General features: G+C 41.3%; 1 protein-coding gene across 3 annotated transcripts in view; it reads left to right on the top strand.

Annotated features, from left to right (window-relative positions):
* Positions 1–17,042, top strand: part of Reln (reelin) — a 426,015-nt gene that overhangs the window by 267,690 nt on the left and 141,283 nt on the right. For all 3 annotated transcript variants that reach the window (XM_075956443.1, XM_075956444.1, XM_075956442.1), the window contains exons 12-17: positions 1,261–1,412; positions 7,928–8,040; positions 9,545–9,753; positions 10,524–10,652; positions 11,312–11,421; positions 14,352–14,418. In XM_075956443.1, the coding sequence (XP_075812558.1) occupies positions 1,261–1,412; positions 7,928–8,040; positions 9,545–9,753; positions 10,524–10,652; positions 11,312–11,421; positions 14,352–14,418 (780 nt within the window). The remainder of the gene's footprint in view (positions 1–1,260; positions 1,413–7,927; positions 8,041–9,544; positions 9,754–10,523; positions 10,653–11,311; positions 11,422–14,351; positions 14,419–17,042) is intronic.

Below are 17,042 nucleotides of genomic sequence, written 5' to 3'. Positions count from 1 at the left end.
GGTCTGATGGAGGTGACTATAGCAACTGTGAATTCCTGTTACACAGCCACGGTATTTGGTAAAAGTCAGAAAGAGGCATGGAACACCCACAGAGATAAAGTTAAAAATGTGTTCTTGGGTCAAGCCAATCAGGACCCCATATTCCCCAATAAGGAATTTGAAGTTTGTCCAGACAGCCATGGGAAGCCCTTGAGTGAGCATAAGCAAAACTGAGACATGATCACATTTGCATACTTGAAAAGAAAATCACCCCGAGTGTCTATGGACTAGAATCTGAACTCCTCTTTCTGCACCCTATGCTCCAGGGAATTATTCCCATTTGTCTTCTACTCTTCCAAGCACACAGCCTTATGAAGATCTGGTGATATCTGTACTGTTGATAGTGCCAGGGCTATACCTGGTTCTCAGCCTATACCCATATGATTTATCAACCCCAAATCTAATCTATTCCTAAAGTAGGAGCTCTGGTGTTTAACTACATGGTATTGAATATAGTGCCTATCCTCTGCAGGCTGACCTTAGCATCTGTGTGTCTCAGTTTCCAGGTAAATTCAGAATGTTTTTGCAGTGCTACAGAGGTTAGGTTAGTGTATGAAGTCCCTGGGAAAGAGTCTAGCACATTCGCTGGCATCAATAGAAGTCTGTCACTTTAATGCTCTTCGACACTCAAAGCTCCTGCTTGGCAAGACCCAGTTTTAACCACAGCTCCTTACTGAACACTTGCTGAACTTCTCCAGGCACCTGCAGCTTTTCGTTCTAACATGCGTATGCAATAATTACATATAGTACATATGTACTGTTTTCTCAGTATACAAACACTATCCATGCATTTGTGATACAAGAGTGAACGGCCTTCCCTGGTTCACTTCTGCTTTCGTGTTAACTGGACTCTAAAACTCAGCTGTAAGAATTTCAGGAGTAAAGGCTTTGTGTGGGTGATAGCGTTATCAACTGGAAGAGAAAGAAGAGGGTGGATTTGGTCACTATGCAGCACATCTGCGCATGGCACTTTCAAAGCATGAAGAAAGAATAAATAGTTTCTGGCTCTAGAAAACAGTTCTCGTCGCAGAAGAGACAGAAGTGCGGACTCTGTTGACTAGGGCTCATAAGTGGACTGGGACTGCACAGCGTGTGCTCAGGGTTTAACCAGTGCACAGTCTGCGGCGTATGTCTCTCCTCAGAATTATCCATCACTAACTAAAGCCAATTCTATGTAGAGTTGGGTTTCTCACTCTTGATGATTCTTCCTTTTTTATTCAGATGGGACATCTTGGGAGCTGTCGTTGGTGCAGAATGTGGAACCGTAGAATCAGGTCTATCTCTGGTGTTCCTCAAAGATGGAGAAAGGAAACTATGCACTCCCTACTTGGATACAACTGGCTATGGAAACCTGAGGTTCTATTTCGTCATGGGTAGGTACAGACTGCTGCCTTTCCCTACAGAAATAATAGGGCTTATTATTTACCATGGAACATGAAAATTAGTGGGATCTGAGCTCTCCTGACAAGATAAAGACCTGGGGTACCCACCTCTACCTCAGCACTTACTCTAGGATAGTTTGTGCATTCAAACATCTAGGCATGATTTCCTTTAAATAATATTTAAACTATCTCTCACTTCATTAAAAGTAACATATAGAAAAGTTTAGTAATAAAAGTTATAACAAATATTTTATAGGTCATTCGAGTTTATCTATCTTTACCCTCCTGATAAATGTATTTGAAATTGGAATTTTAATAGTAAATCATCCTGTATTGTTTGTGCCATCTTGTAGAGAAAAACATTCTTGACATACCATGACTAGGCCATCGACAAACTACCATAATGCCTTTCTCTCACCTCCATTCCGTGCTCTCAGCAGCAATGGTGCATGAAGTAACAGTTATTAAAAAGGAAAGAGGCCATGAATTTGAAAGAGAGTAGGGAAGAGTAAGTGGGAAGCTATGGAGGAAGAAATGTTTTGAATACATTCTCAAAAATAAAGATTTATTTTTAAAAAAAGACAATGGGAAGGAATCAGGAAGCAGAAGCCAAGGTGACCCTTTGTCCACAGCCAGTAACCTCATCCCTCGTCAAGGTGAGCCATTTATTTTCATGGGTATCTTGTTATTACTCAACGCTACTGTTCTGGGAAGCAGGAAGGAAAATAGTTTATAGCACTCCATCATGTTTTACAGTACTTTCTATTTCCAATCAGCTTAAAAACACATGAAAGTGTTCGTAAAACATGCTCAAGTGTATTATAGATAGAAATAAAGATGGGGAAATATCATAGGTAAATTAGGGGCTTGAAATTTGTGGCCTGCCAAATTTGTCCCTCTAGTCAACATTGAAACAGTGACATATTTTTTCACTGATGTCATCGCTATCACATGCCTTCTTTGTAGAATGGAAAATCACAAGCAACATCTGGAAATGAAACAGGAAATAAACATTGTCTTCCTTTGAACTTAGCAGAGATGTCAGTTCGTCAGGGCAGAATGTCCTGAGCCTAGGACTCAGAGCTACTGTTTATCCCTTACATTCCTCACTCAGCTTCTTTACAGTCATACAGCTCAAAGTTACATGAGCTAGACCTCAAGACCATCATGAGATAGACCTCAGTGTCGTCATGAGATAGACCTCAGTGTCGTCATGAGCTAGACCTCAAGACCATCATGAGATAGACCTCAGTGTCGTCATGAGATAGACCTCAGTGTCGTCATGAGATAGACCTCAAGACCATCATGAGATAGACCTCAATCTCGTCATGAGATAGACCTCAGTGTCGTCAGGAGATAGACCTCAATGTTGTCATGAGATAAACCTCAATCTTGTCATGAGATAGACCTCATTGTCATCATGATTGTACGCATATGGCCCATCTGATGCTCTCAACAGCACTTTGTCCACAAAGGAGAAGTCATAGGTCTACAGTATGTAATCTGAAAGTTTACTTACCCTAAAATAGTTTGTGCATTTAAATATCTAGGCTTCATTCCCTTTAAATCATATTCAAACTGCCTCTCACTTTATTAAAATTAATTTCTAGAAAATATTTGTAAAACAACATTGTCGTATGTACTCTGCCACTCAAGTTTGCTTTCCTTCCTTTACCCTCCTGATAAAATATATTTGAAATTAGACTTACAATAGTAAGGGAATCCATCTATAAAAGATTAACTTGTCATTAAGTTAATTCCTTTAGAGAGAGCTTATGTGTGGGATATTAAGTCAATGTTAATTCTTTCCATAGCAAAATTGATTATTAACTAATGAATTAAAATAATATTGACTATGCCGAAAATTTTAATTTTAGTAAACCCAAAGAAGTACATCATCGTAAATAAAAGGAACTCCATTCAGTAAAAATTAAGACATACGTATTGAATACAAATCCAGGTAGGACATGTAGACGTAGAGACCATGGAGGGCAATGCTACCCCATCACGGTTGCTGGTTGAATGAGTTAACACATAAGAGCATTCAAAATGCTGCCTCACAAATTCTGCCTCCGCCTGTTACTGCTTTGCAAGTGCCTCAGACAGAGCCTGTGACCACAAGTGACGTTTAACTGTGTGGGGGGAGAAGGCAGCAGGCTTTGATGGAGCAATGAAAAAGGGCAGAGAGGGCTGAGGACGCCTGCCATGCAAGGGGAAGGGGAAGGCTTCATAAAGAATACAGCATTGGACCAATCCTTGAAGGCCAGGCAAGAAAGAATCTCAGACTAACCATTCTGAATAAAGGCCATTAAAAAAAAAATCAAAGTGTGTGATCCATCCCAGCTGGCTAGTTTTCCCGAGGTATTAGCAGAAACATGTCGAACTTTGCTCTTTCTCTTGTTGTCATGCTGAAGGAGTCTTGCGAGGGACAACATTACCTGCTTTTTTAGTGAGATAATTCCATCAAGAGTATGAAGGAAAGACTGAAATAATCAGAAATCAGGAATCAAGATGCTAGTTAGGTCAGTGGAGTCTAATTTTACCCCCCAAAAGAAAGAAAGTAGAAAAGAATGTTTTACAGCTTAGTTGAACTTGTAGTAGTGTTCAGAGTTTATGATGGACAATATTTCTAAGTAATAAATAATAATTTTAACAAAATTTTGGTAAATGCTTCCCTTTCCATGTGGTATATTTTGTCTGGCAATTCTGTTAAGTGAATCAATGCAACGGAAGAATGAGTCGGTGCTAAGTGATATTGGGAAGAGGGGACCAAGGCAGGACACCTGCAGAGACAGAAACAATATGGCTTTTTCTCCTGGGTGACTGGGGGAATGGCACCTGGTTTTCAAAGAGGCAGATATGCAGAAGAATTTAGTGTTGGACATGGTAAGGCTGGGATTTCTAGAATACCAGTAAGAAATTCTTTTCACAGTTTCGAGTACATTTGAAAACCATTCCTGTACTGCTTCTCAATGAATGAGTGCTGATTAAAGAAAACAGGCTTTGGGGAGTGGAACTGAGTTCTCCAGTCATGAAACTCTTAGGGAAGAATGTTTTGCCAGTGGAGGGAGAAGGAAGAGGGAATCGAGACTGTAAAGGAGGAGAAGGAGAAAGGAGGCAGGCGGAAGAGGGAAGAGGCTCCCGTGGGATAACACAGTGATCTCCTGTGTACAAAATGCCCTGGAGGGTGAAGCCAATCATTTTCTTCACACAAATAGGAATCTATAAAGTTATTTAAAGCACTATTTGAGCTTTCTAAACTTGACCATCCAGCCAGCTTTTATTAAAATCTTGTTATACTTTAATTGCTCTACGAGATGCCTCCTGAGCCTTTCTTTCCACCACGCATCAAAGCTTTGTAAGCTAAGCAAGATTCCATTTCTTCCTGTAGGAGCTGCTGCCACCGAGCTTCACGGGCCTGACAGATTGCCCTCACAGGGATCTTTCCAATAAACTCTGTCATCATCTTAATGTCTTAGCGAACCAACTTCTTCGGTTGCTTCTACCAATGTCGCTCAAACACATCAAATAGCTTTTAGAATGAACTTAGGAGACTTAGGATTTGCACAGTATAATTTTAATAGATCACTTCTAAAGCCAAACATGTATTTGTTAAGGTGTTAGTTCAGAATTCTGAAAACAGTTGCACTTGGAAAGATGAAAGAATGATTTCTCATAAATAATGCAGCTTGCTCATCAGGATGGGCTTTGCATGTGGCCTTAACAGGATGACTGTAGTCAACTGTTGATATTTGTAGACTCAGACAACCAATTTTCTTAAGGGCCCCAAAAGTGGGACCTTGGAGACTCAGAAAAGGCTCATGGGCCAGTCACAAGTCTCATTAACAGGTTATGAAAAGGTGATGGCTGAGCTTGTAGGAGTAGCCACTGTTTAAAGCATCAGATCAGAGAGTTGCATGTCGTTACCTCATGGTGACTGCCCTAGAACTATGAACAGTGGTATTTCCTCCTTCACACTTCTTGCCAAGTGATTCCCAAGACATGCGTTGGCCAAGAACCCTTCTATCCCTATGTACTGTCAAAGTCTGTCTCTATAGTACTCTTTTTGTCTAATATTCCTCCAACTATGAAGTTTCTTAAGCTAATTAGGTTCCCTTTATCTTTCTTTGATTCTCTTGTCAGACGGTTTCTTCCAAAGGGTAGACCCCATTATCCAAATTGAATCAAAGCAGTCATTTGTGAACAATTGGCACCTTGTTGGCTTACTCAGATTTAGGTGGGGTCTCAAATACTGTTTGTTGATTTTGATAAATTTCCAAAAGGGTGATCTTATTCTAGAGTTTGAGAATGAGCTTACTGGCACCATGGAGTATCAGCAATAGCAGTTAGCTATAAATAGAGTTAGCATCCATGATGTTTGATTTTGAAACAGAGGGAATTCTTTGAAGTATAAACGATAAGAGAAACGGTTTGCATGATGAGCGTCAGAAACGCTTCTGCAAGCCTTTACTCTTGTGTGGCTGGTGCTGTTGTGAATGGCAGTGTGTTGCCCTTAAAACCAGATGAAGCAGACAGTTGATAGAAGCCAGAAAGACCTAGGATTATTGATACTGTGTAATAGAGAAGAAAAAAAACAGAACACATCCTCAGGCTATTCTGTCATCAGGAGCCTCCCGCCTCCCTTTCTGTTCCAAGGGTCTATCGCTTTGTGTGACTATAAAGTGGAGTGATAGACGGCAGACTGTACTATACACCTCCCACTAATCAAATGAAGCACCAAGTATAACGTAAAAACTAAAAAACAAGCATACATACTTAGAATACGAGCATATCTGCGAAAATACCATCAATGTTACTTAAAACATCTTTAGAAGTCCATTCCAGAAATATGGGATGCAGGCAATCACCAAATTTATTTTCATATAAATGGGATTAAAGAAAAATTTCTTGATCATCTCAAAAATAATGGAAAGGGCCTTGACAAAATCTAACATAACTTCATGATAAAAAGTCTTAGAAAGCAGGACTTACCACAGCATAATAAAGGCTATGTATGATAGACCCCATCCAACATCATCCTAAATGGAGAAAACCATGAAGTGATATCATTAAAATAGGGAAAAGGACGGGACTGTCCAGCATCCCCACTGTGTTTCAGTCTAGTACTCAAAGCACAGCTGAAGCTAAAGGCCAAGAGATGGAAATTAAAGAGATTTAAAGAGATATGAATAGGAAAAGAAGAGGTCAAATTATTTCTATTTACAGATGGCATAATAATACCCCCAAATGTCTACCGGAAGCCTATAAACAATCAACAATTCCAGCAAAGTGGCAGGATACAAGAGCAACTTACAAAAGCAGCCACCTTTCTGTACACCCCACAAACACACCGAGAAAGAGATCATGGACACACTTACCCTTACAGTAGCCTCAAAGACAATGCAAGTCTTAGAATAAACTTTTCCAAGGATGTGAAAGACGTCTGAAACTTCAAATCAGTGAAGAAGAGGTTGAGGAAGACATAAAATGGAAAGATTCTCATGTTCATGGGTTAGTAGAATCAATATTACAAAACTATCATCCACCCAAAAGCCATTTACAGATTCAATGCAATCCCAATCCAAATGCCTCAAGCATTCTTCATTGGAAAAGAAAAGTATCCTAAAATTTGTTTGGGACCACAAAAAAAAAAAGGATTACCATTTAAAATTTCCAGATATATATGGAGCTGTAATGATAAAACGCTATGGTAATGACACACAAGACTTGTAGACAGGTAGAATGAAACAGAAGACCCAAACATACATACATAACTACAGCCATTTTCAAGGCCATGATACACACGTGCTCACAGGAACTTGGGAGATGAGCAAACCCAGGCATGATGGCTGGTGATGGCTCACGTTTGTAATCCCCAGCCTTGTGGAGGTAGAAAGACAGACAGATCCTTGAGCCTTGCAAGTCAGCCAGCTTAGTCTATGTGGTGAGGTCCAAGCCAGTAAAAGACCCTGTCTCAGCAAAAAGTGGCACTTAAGGTTGTCCTCTGGCCTGTGCACAAAAGTACAATATCACGTGCCCACACATGTGCCCACATGGACCCCCACACCAAAAACGCACATGCTCAAAAATATCTTTTTAAACGTTGGGTTGAATCATGGCCATGTACACACACATGTGCCCACATGGACCCCCACACCAAAAAGGCCCATATGTACATGTGTGTCACGTGCATGTGAGCACACACACAAAGATATCTTTTTCACTGGGTTGGGTTGAATGAGTGCTCAGCACGCACTGTTATTTGAGTGAGTCTGCCAAACAGAGTATAAATATTGGCCTTTCCCTGTCGAGTCTCTGACCTGGAACATGGCACTTCTGAGCTATCACCATCAATTAATCCCTTGGAGCCCCTTATCTTTGTGTAAAAGTATCCTTCCGTGACACGTAATGCTGTAATTGTGTCTTGCTCTGGTTTTCAACGCGATGTTTGATGTTTTGGAGGCAAGTTGTTTCTCACACCATGAATTTTTTTTTTCTTGATACAGGAGGCGTCTGTGACCCCGGAGACTCCCACGAAAACGATGTGATCTTATACGCAAAGACTGAGGGAAGGAAAGAGCACTTTGTGCTGGATACACTTTCTTATTCCTCCTATAAGGTACAGATGATGACCCTTGTACCAGATGACCTCAGAACCCCCAAACTGAGACCACACCCACAAAGAGCGTGCCAAGCACAGAGGGTTCATCTCTGTGTAGGACGCCCCAGGAAATTGCTAGATTTTTTTTTAAGTGACTTGGGAATTTTAACACTCATTTTTATTCCTGACACAAATGAAAACTCAGATTTAGTCAGGAAGAACACATTACAGAAACAATAACACAAAACCCAAACCTCTAACTGACAGTTACTCCTGTCCCTGAGAAAGCTGTAAAAGTGAACTCTAATTATGCAGCTTCACAACCTCGCTTTTCGACAGAATGAGTTGAGTCCCACACTGGAAATCTTCTAGACAGAAGGCGTCGCAGGCGTTCAGATTACTGTTACCCTTACATTTTTTCTTTGCTAATTAGAGCTACGGGATTGCGCTTTTCCCTTTGCTCTCTGGGTATAGGACAGGAGCTGTTTCTGATTATTTGCAAACAATCTTGAAAGTCACGTGAGATGCTTGTCCAGGGTGTGCAGGTGTTTCCTATCTTCAGTGTGTGCCGACACGGCCCACACTCAGTAGTTTCTCTCCACACTGCTCGCTCTGGGCATACTCTACAGAGCTAGGGCTAGGGAGAAGCCTCGCTCAGCAAGATGTTTGCTCTGTAAAGAGGTCCTGCCTAAGTTTGGAGCCCAGAACTTAAGTGAGAAGTTGGGGATGAGTGCACACCTGGAGTGTAGATGCTGGGGAGGTGGAAATGGGATCTCTGGGTTTGACGAGCCAGCCCAGCTGACCAGCTCCAGGTTCAGTAAGAAACGCTGGCTCCAAGACGGAAGAAGTGGAGAACGATTGTTGAGGAAGACACCTGACTTGAACCCGGGCCTCATGTACAAATTTGCGCACTCACCCACATAAACACATACACAGAAAATAAAGAATTTAAAAAATAGGCAAGTTAGGAAGCAATCAGAGAAAAATATCCAACATGTTCAACATTCAATTATAACCCAATTGATTGCCCTCGGAATATCATCAAAGACTTTTCTAGCAATTAGTTGATAGGATTTTACCTGCTCTGGCCTTGTGAATCCTTCACCCCGAATCATAGACATAAATGATTGCATGTTGATCTGTAGTCTGTGACTGTTTCTGTTTTGAGTCTTCTTTACAGAATTCGTGGCAGAGAGAAACAGTAATGTTATACAGAACTGCTCTTGAAGGCACAAATGAGGCAGTCAAATAATCATTCAGCTGCCTCTGCCCTGTACTCAGGGGGATGAAGTGGTTACACACACTTGATCAGTCCCACACAGGGAGCCCCTGTTTGCACAATCATTCTAAGTCCTTGAAGACAGAATCTTCCACATGCAATAACAAATCCAGCACAAAGGTCCTTGCCTGGTGCTCAGTAAATGGCAGGTGTGGATTCAGTGATTGCTGGATAGACTCTAAGAGGATCGCATCGGCTAGACGAGAAGGATTGTAAATAATTCGAGTTTCCTTTTCCTGGAAGGTTCCATCTTTGCTTTCTGTAGTCATCCACCCTGAACTTCAGACGCCTGCTACCAAATTTTGTCTCAGGCAAAAGAACCACCAAGGGCACAATCGGAATGTCTGGGCTGTGGACTTCTTCCACGTGCTGCCGGTTCTGCCGTCTACAATGTCACACATGATACAGTTTTCTATTAATCTGGGATGCGGGACGCACCAGCCTGGGAACAGGTAAGAAGCACACTTAGGAGTGGCCTCGTCTGGTGAGAAATGAGCATGCATGCACTTGGCCGTTTAATTAGAATTTGTCAGTAGATACCTGTGTGGGTTCTTAATTAAATGTCTATTAACAAAAATACAGATTCTTCCCCCTCCCCCTCTGTAACAAAATACAGATTCAAAGAACCGCACAAGTTCTTTGAATAATAATAATAATAATAAATAGGAGAAATGTTCCTGGGTGGAGTTTTCTCTACTGGGTGAGTATAGTTTCCTTCTGAGTGCTTGGTACAAAGTATCAAAGGTGTTTGTTCACACATGCCATGGCAACAGCCCTTGTAATAACCTGATGAGAGAGAGAAGTAACTAAAGACAAGATTAACCCCTCTAGGCTAGTGACCCCCGTAATAATAGGTATAGAGGTCAGTTAGCATCTCAAGAGCTGTGACTTCTCTGTCTCACTTGCGTAAGTGCTGCTTGGCTCCCCTGTAAGCATGTTCCTGGTCTCACATTCACGGGTTAAGTGGCAGTGTGAGACGTGGTAATTGTCTTGCTATCTATCAAATTCAAAACACAAACCCAGGTTACTGTGTGTTGCCCTTCAAACATAGCTTTGGTGGCAGCAATCCAACCGCTTGCCCTTTGAAGACAGGTCAGACTCCAGTGAGAGATGGCACAGACATTTAGGAAATGTCCCATACTCGTTGACTTAGCCAGAAATGCAAGAAATCGTTTGATATCTCCTTACCCCCTCTTTGTTGTGGTTGCTCTGCTATAATTAGTGTCAGCCTGGAGTTTTCTACTAACCATGGACGTTCCTGGTCCCTGCTCCACACTGAGTGCTTGCCTGAGGTCTGTGCAGGCCCCCACCTCCCACACAGCACCACCTACTCCTCTGAAAACTACAGTGGGTAAGTGAGCATGCTCCAAGGCTCAATTAAAAGATTGAGTCCATGGTGTAAAAATTTAAAAAAGAATAGTAATTTGGAGACTAGACATTTTAATTAATAGCTAAGTAAACTGTCTTCTCCTTCAGAGTGGTATCATGAAAATACATGCACAAATATCTTTGCTAAATCCTATCCTGACCACACTTTATGGGGTCAGTCATCCTTTATTTATGATACTTGTGTTTTGGATTATATGCCCTATAGTTATTGCTTTTTTAAAAGGGATTGTATTGCCAAAATACAGGCATAAATTAAGAGTAGAAAAAAGATAACTTTTTTAAAATTAGACCTGGTTGGTCAGATCTTACTCCGACATCTACCATATGCAATGGTGGTCGGTCTAACTCTCCAAATAAACTACGGTCTACTGCACACCCTTTTGTGGGCTAGCATAAGACTCGAGATGCCTCTGTAAGACTTCTGGAATGAGCACTAGATACCCAGTAAAATATTTACAAGGCCAGCAAAATGAAGACGTAGACTCCACCGTTGAAGATAATACTTTATTAATTTTGGTGTTGTAGCAGGCACACAGAAACAGGAGCCTCACAAGCATGTAAAGTTAATTCAGAAGATGGGGACATTGTTGTGAGGCTGACGCTGTGCTAACTTTCTCCCAGGTGGAACCGGATCACTATCCCCCTCCCTAATGCAGCACTCACCCGCGAGACCAGGCTCCGCTGGAGACAGACAGGAGCGATCCTGGGGAACATGTGGGCCATTGATAACGGTGAGTGTTTACCACCATCACAGGCGGCGCGTCCTGGGCTTTTGTCAGTCGGCACACGGCACAGCTCATTGCTAAGTCATGGTCTTGCGATTCCTGAAGCATCCTCTCTCCTTCCTTTTCTCCTTTGCATTCCCTTAGAAGCCAGGGATGTACAATCAGAGAAAAAAAAATAGGCTGTGCTGTCAGCAATATTAGATGCTGAAATGTTTCAATGTACATAATTTTAAAATGCTTAAATCCATAAAATTCAAATTCACAGTTGATGACAAAGGATAAGCCTAACATTTCCTTGCATCTTATGCAGAATTAACATAAGCACCATACTGCATGTATTAAAATAAGACCCATTCTTCTTAGTGGCTCTCACAACATCTGGGCTCTTATCTTCTAACTGCAGACACTATGCGGAGAGGGAAACATCGTGTCTAAAATACTCATGAAACTCACCCCGTTCCCAGACAATGGCATGAAAGAAATATTTGGAGATCCATAAAAACCGTTGACTAGATTGTTGATCATTTCTGCACAGTTTAAAAGCCCGTGTCTCTGTACTACAATGTATACTTTGTGTGCAATAAGAGACAACAAAAGTTGTCTAAACCTAGTGTATAAACTAAAGTATCTAAGGTTCGATTTGCTAAAATAAAGTTTCTTCCCTGGCAAAATTTTGCATAACATTTTAATGACCACAGCTGCTAATGGTCTCCAGGATATGTGGCCCCCTGGGCAGTAGGATATGAATAGATTTTTCCTGGTGTAATTCTATTTAAGAATCTATAATGAATCTTTATTAGTTTTAGTAATCACAAAAGAAGTTTAAAAATATTCACTAGTAATAAAGTGAAGAACAAGTATGAGAAAATTGAGAATATAATGAAACATATACGTGCCTCTGCGTAGGTTGTCCGGTTTCCCTAAGCCAGCAATCACGGCATGGTTTAGGGGCAGGGAGTGTTTACTGCACAATGCTAACCTCCCAGCATCATATCTGAGTCTCATGGGAAAAGCTAAAGTCACACACTAGGGAAAGAATCCCTTCAGTTCTGTCTGTCCTGGCTGAAGCTTTCCTAGAACAGGCTCCAGCCCCTGGCGTGTTCACAAGGTAGAAAGGGGCCTGCCTGTCTCCCAGAAAGGACACCTCTGCCATCCCTTCCATTACCAAACCCTACAAGTGCATCAAGAAAATCTGGAGAAAATGTGGAGAATTGCCAAGGGAGATACATGGAGACAAACATTAGCTCCACACTCGGAAGGCAGAGGCAGGCGGATCTCTGGGAGTTCGAGGCCAGCCTGGGCTACAAGAGCTAGTTCCGGGACGGGCACCAAAACTACAGAAAAACCCTGTCTCGGAAAAAAAAAAAAAACATTAACTCCAATGTCATGATTTTGTTAAACACTTCCGAAGTCATTCTAAAACTATTAACAAAATGGAAAATCCTAAGACAGGCTATTTCTGTCTTATTTTTACTCCTCCAACTATAGTACGTTGATGAAATAATAAAGCCAGGAGCGGAGGGCAAATTCTTGAGTGTGGTTTTATTGACTTGGAAAGCCTTATATTATTGATGATTTTGTTTCTATGGAGGCTTTCCAAACCACGATGTGGTGTTGCGGCCCCGTGCAGCCTCTTGAGTAACCAACCCTGCAGAGCTTACCCTCACAGGATCCCGCGGGTGTCCAACCAAGTGTGCCTGTTCTGTTTCTCAGCATGTGGTGGACAGAGGAGTCTGCTGGACAGTGGGGCAGGAGGGTAGTGGTGGCTGTGGTAATTGCAGCCGCACAACACGATGCTTCGTGAGCATGGCATAGTTCCCCGTTCTCTAGGAAGGGTCGTCACCCCACTTCACAGGATGGACACAGCGAGCCTTCTTCAGGATAAACCATTTACCCAGAGCTTTCCAGGCAAAGCCAGATTGTAAACCCACAGTTAACTGATGCCTAAAGCCAATAATTTTGACCAAGCAGTGTGCTATCCAGGCAGCTTCCTTCACCGCAAGATTTTGCACTGCAACTCCTTAGATTTTTCTGCCCCTACGAATCGGGTAGAGGGATTATGCGCTCCTGGGAGTTCAGGTCACAGCAAAGTTTATTTTAAAATAAATCATTGGGGTATTTTGATGTGATTTCAGGACAGGGAAGAAAGTGGCAATTTTTTTTTCATGCCCGAAACTGAGTATTGTGGACTCTTAGCAATCACCGCAATCCTGTTCCTAATTGATTTTCTCTCTGTTTTACTATTGATTATTGATTATATTCATTATAAAATTCTTATATCTTTACTTGTATTAGAGTCTTACTACCTCAGATAGTAAAGCCTTTTCGATCTTTTCATCATGCTTAAGATTAGAATTTAAGTCTATACCATCGTATTGTCAGTCAATTCAGTGTTTGCTGGGGAAACTATACATAATGGAGAAGGCTTTATGCTCAACATTAGATTCTTAATGCTGTTTCATATTTCCAGGGAGGAGGAATTAATATTTAGAATATACGCAGGGCTCATCTATAGTATTGTAGTTTTCCTCTCAAGTAAGGATAGAAATCATAGTTGTGACCTCGTCCCTTTGCGATGCACCAACTAGGTCCTTTATTTCTCTCCAAAGAATGCATGTGTTGCAGGACATTTGAAGCAGGAACATTAGCAATCTGCTGTCATTGTTGGGGCAGACGACATCGCAGTAAGGAATATAAATTACACAGCCCTGTGAGTCCAAGCAGTAAAGTCTTGATAGAATTATTTATGGAAATTAAAACAGATCCAACATCTTTGTGACCGAGTGCTCACGCCGGCTCCGGGTTCCCTGCATGTCACCTCATGTACACACAGCAGGCCGTGTTTCATGGGCATTGCTTTCTGAAATCATGTCGGTGATATTCTTGGTTTTTCCGATTATGTTGTTACCTTTCACGTGACTTCTTTCTCCCTGTAGTTTATATAGGTCCGTCGTGTCTCAAATTCTGTTCTGGCAGAGGACAATGCACTCGACATGGTTGCAAGTAAGCATTTGAAAATAATATATTTGGTTATCTGTGTATGTCCGATGTGTCTGTGTAAAATGTATATATTATATACACACATACACGTTCCATATTGAGGCCATGAGTCATTTAAATGTACGTAATATTCTCTCTTAGAATTTGAGTTATTTTTTTAAAAAACTGAAATCAGGATACTTGATGTGGAATTATTGTGTGTGGTGTGTGTATATATGCGAGTATGATGTTTGTGGATGGTTCATGTGTTGAACAAGGGTGTATATGCAAAAGCCGGAGGAGTACATAGAGCGTCCTCATCCTATTACTGTCTTCGTCCTTTGAGACTGGTCGTCTCACTGAACCCAGGACTAAGCTAGCAGCCAGTGAGCCCCAGGGTCTCGTCTGTGCCTGCCGTCTACATCACCAGGGTTGTAGTCATGCATGCGGCCACACCTGAACCCTGTCTGTGCTCCCGCAGTTGAACTCAGGTCCTCAGGCGTGCACAGCCATCACGCTTACCTTCTGGTCCATCTCCCCGATCCTCAAAATGGGATAGAAATGTAAGTTAAGTACAACGTGGAAGTAAATTAATAAGTTTATATTGGGCTAAATTGTAAAAGCTATCGTATCCCTCATGTGAATTTGTAACAAATCCAAATCCCTCATAGCTGGATGGTTCGCTTTCTGTGCATTTTATAGAATAATGGTGCTGACTGTCAGGTCTGAAATAATATCCTAATAGGGTAATATCCATTTGCCGCCAGTCAATTGTGTTATATTAATACCAAGAACAGATAGTAGCATTTATTATGTCATTCCTGGATTAATATTTAATTCCAGATCTCTTGTGAATTCCTGAAACTACAGGCCATCTTTGTCATAAAGATAAGTTTCAACACCTCAAACAAAAAAGTAGTTAATTGGGTAACTAATTAATAAATAGACAATTTACAAAAGAGCTTCGAACCTACTTGTATAGAAATTATGAGACAATTGTAAACACTGGGAGTAGTATGTGAGGTTAATTTTTAAAACTGTATTTTATTGAATTTAATTAACAAAGAGATCACTCTGTACAATTAAATATTTTATGAAGTGCGTAAGGAACGGGAAAGTTTCTGATTATGCTTTAAAACTGAATATGAACTTCCACTTTTTTTTATTGGAGGGGTCACGTGAGCACCCTGAGATGTGTGTGAGTTTTCAACTGTGTATTGTGCAGACATGTATGTGGAAGTCAGAGGATGTATTGGGGTGTCATTCCTTAGGAACCATTCACCTTGGTTTTTGAAACCAGGTATCTCTCTCCTTTCCCCACTTTCTGTGTGTGTCGGTCTGCCTATGTCTGTCTGTCTGTCTGTCTCTGTTTGTCTGTGTGTGTGTGTGTATCTATATCTGTGTCTGTCTCTGTCTGTGTGTGTGTATCTGTGTGTGTCTGTCTCTGTATCTGTATCTACGTCTGTCTCTGTCTGTGTGTGTGTGTGTGTATCTCTCTCTCTCTCTGTGTGTGTGTATCTATCTGTGTGTGTCTGTCTCTCTCTGTCTCTCTCTCTGTGTCTCTCTCTCTCTCTCTCTGTCTCTCTCTCTGTCTCTCTCTCTCTCTCTCTCTCATGGATTTGGGACTTCTCAGCTAGGCTACACATGCTGACCAGCAAGCCCCATGGATCCTCCTACCCCTACCTTCCCAAGCCTAGGACTTAGAATGAGTGCCATGACGCCCAGTTCTGATGTGGGCTCAGGGGTCTAAACTCAGGTTTCCATGCCTTTACCCAGCGAGCCATCTCTCTTAACTTGTAAGATAAACTCCTGCCCCGAAGTAGCTCATGGACTCTTTGAAACATTAGCTATGTCTTCCTCAAATAATCATCTAGATTTGAATGCATTTCAAATAAAATTAACACAAGAGAAATTTGAATGGTAGGTCTATGCTTTTAGAAACTTGTTTTACATCTAATTCTAAGAGAACATATTTAAGATGCGCAAAAGTATGTTTACCCTGAGATACACTCTGCTAGACTTGCTGGGAAACAAATTCCAATCACATGCCACGGTAAACCACACCTGCACCCCAGTGTGTCTAACTTAGCTGAAGTTCCCTAGCCTGTTTGGAAACTTCTTGGTGACTCTGAGGATGACTGTATCCATGAAATAGTGTGTGTAGAAGCTGAGGCTCGTTAACATGCTCAGTAGATAATAATTTGTCTATCCTTCACTTCTCCCTAAAGTTGTCTGTGTTGCTGAGAAACCCCTTGAACATCATGCTGTGTTAGTTCTTGGTATTTTAGGGCCCAGCTTCTTTGTTAACCTGATGAAAAGGGTTAACTTGCAACACCAGAAAATTTATAGTGTATATCAAATTTGACTTTTTATTTCTACTTGTTCTCATATTCCGTAAGCCCTGTAGAAGGCCACTGTAGGCTTTGGTTTCAGGAAATATTGCTGGAGAACATTCTCTGAATTGAACTATAACATCTATTTATTGGTAAACTACTATGTGGAGAGGCTGTTTCAGACTTCAGGGAGTTTAAAGGCTTCATTGAAAATGTTCCTGCACCACTAATTTCATTTTATAATTCAAAACTATACTGTAAAAAACAAAGCTAACTAAACCATTAAAGGTTTCTTACATTCAAGTAGTAATTCCG

The sequence above is a fragment of the Microtus pennsylvanicus genome, chromosome 22 (genome assembly GCF_037038515.1).
Source record: "Microtus pennsylvanicus isolate mMicPen1 chromosome 22, mMicPen1.hap1, whole genome shotgun sequence".
In the NCBI taxonomy this organism is placed as follows: domain Eukaryota; kingdom Metazoa; phylum Chordata; class Mammalia; order Rodentia; family Cricetidae; genus Microtus; species Microtus pennsylvanicus.
The sequence above is the reverse complement of the archived record's forward strand: the minus strand, read 5'-3'. Positions and strand labels throughout refer to the sequence as shown.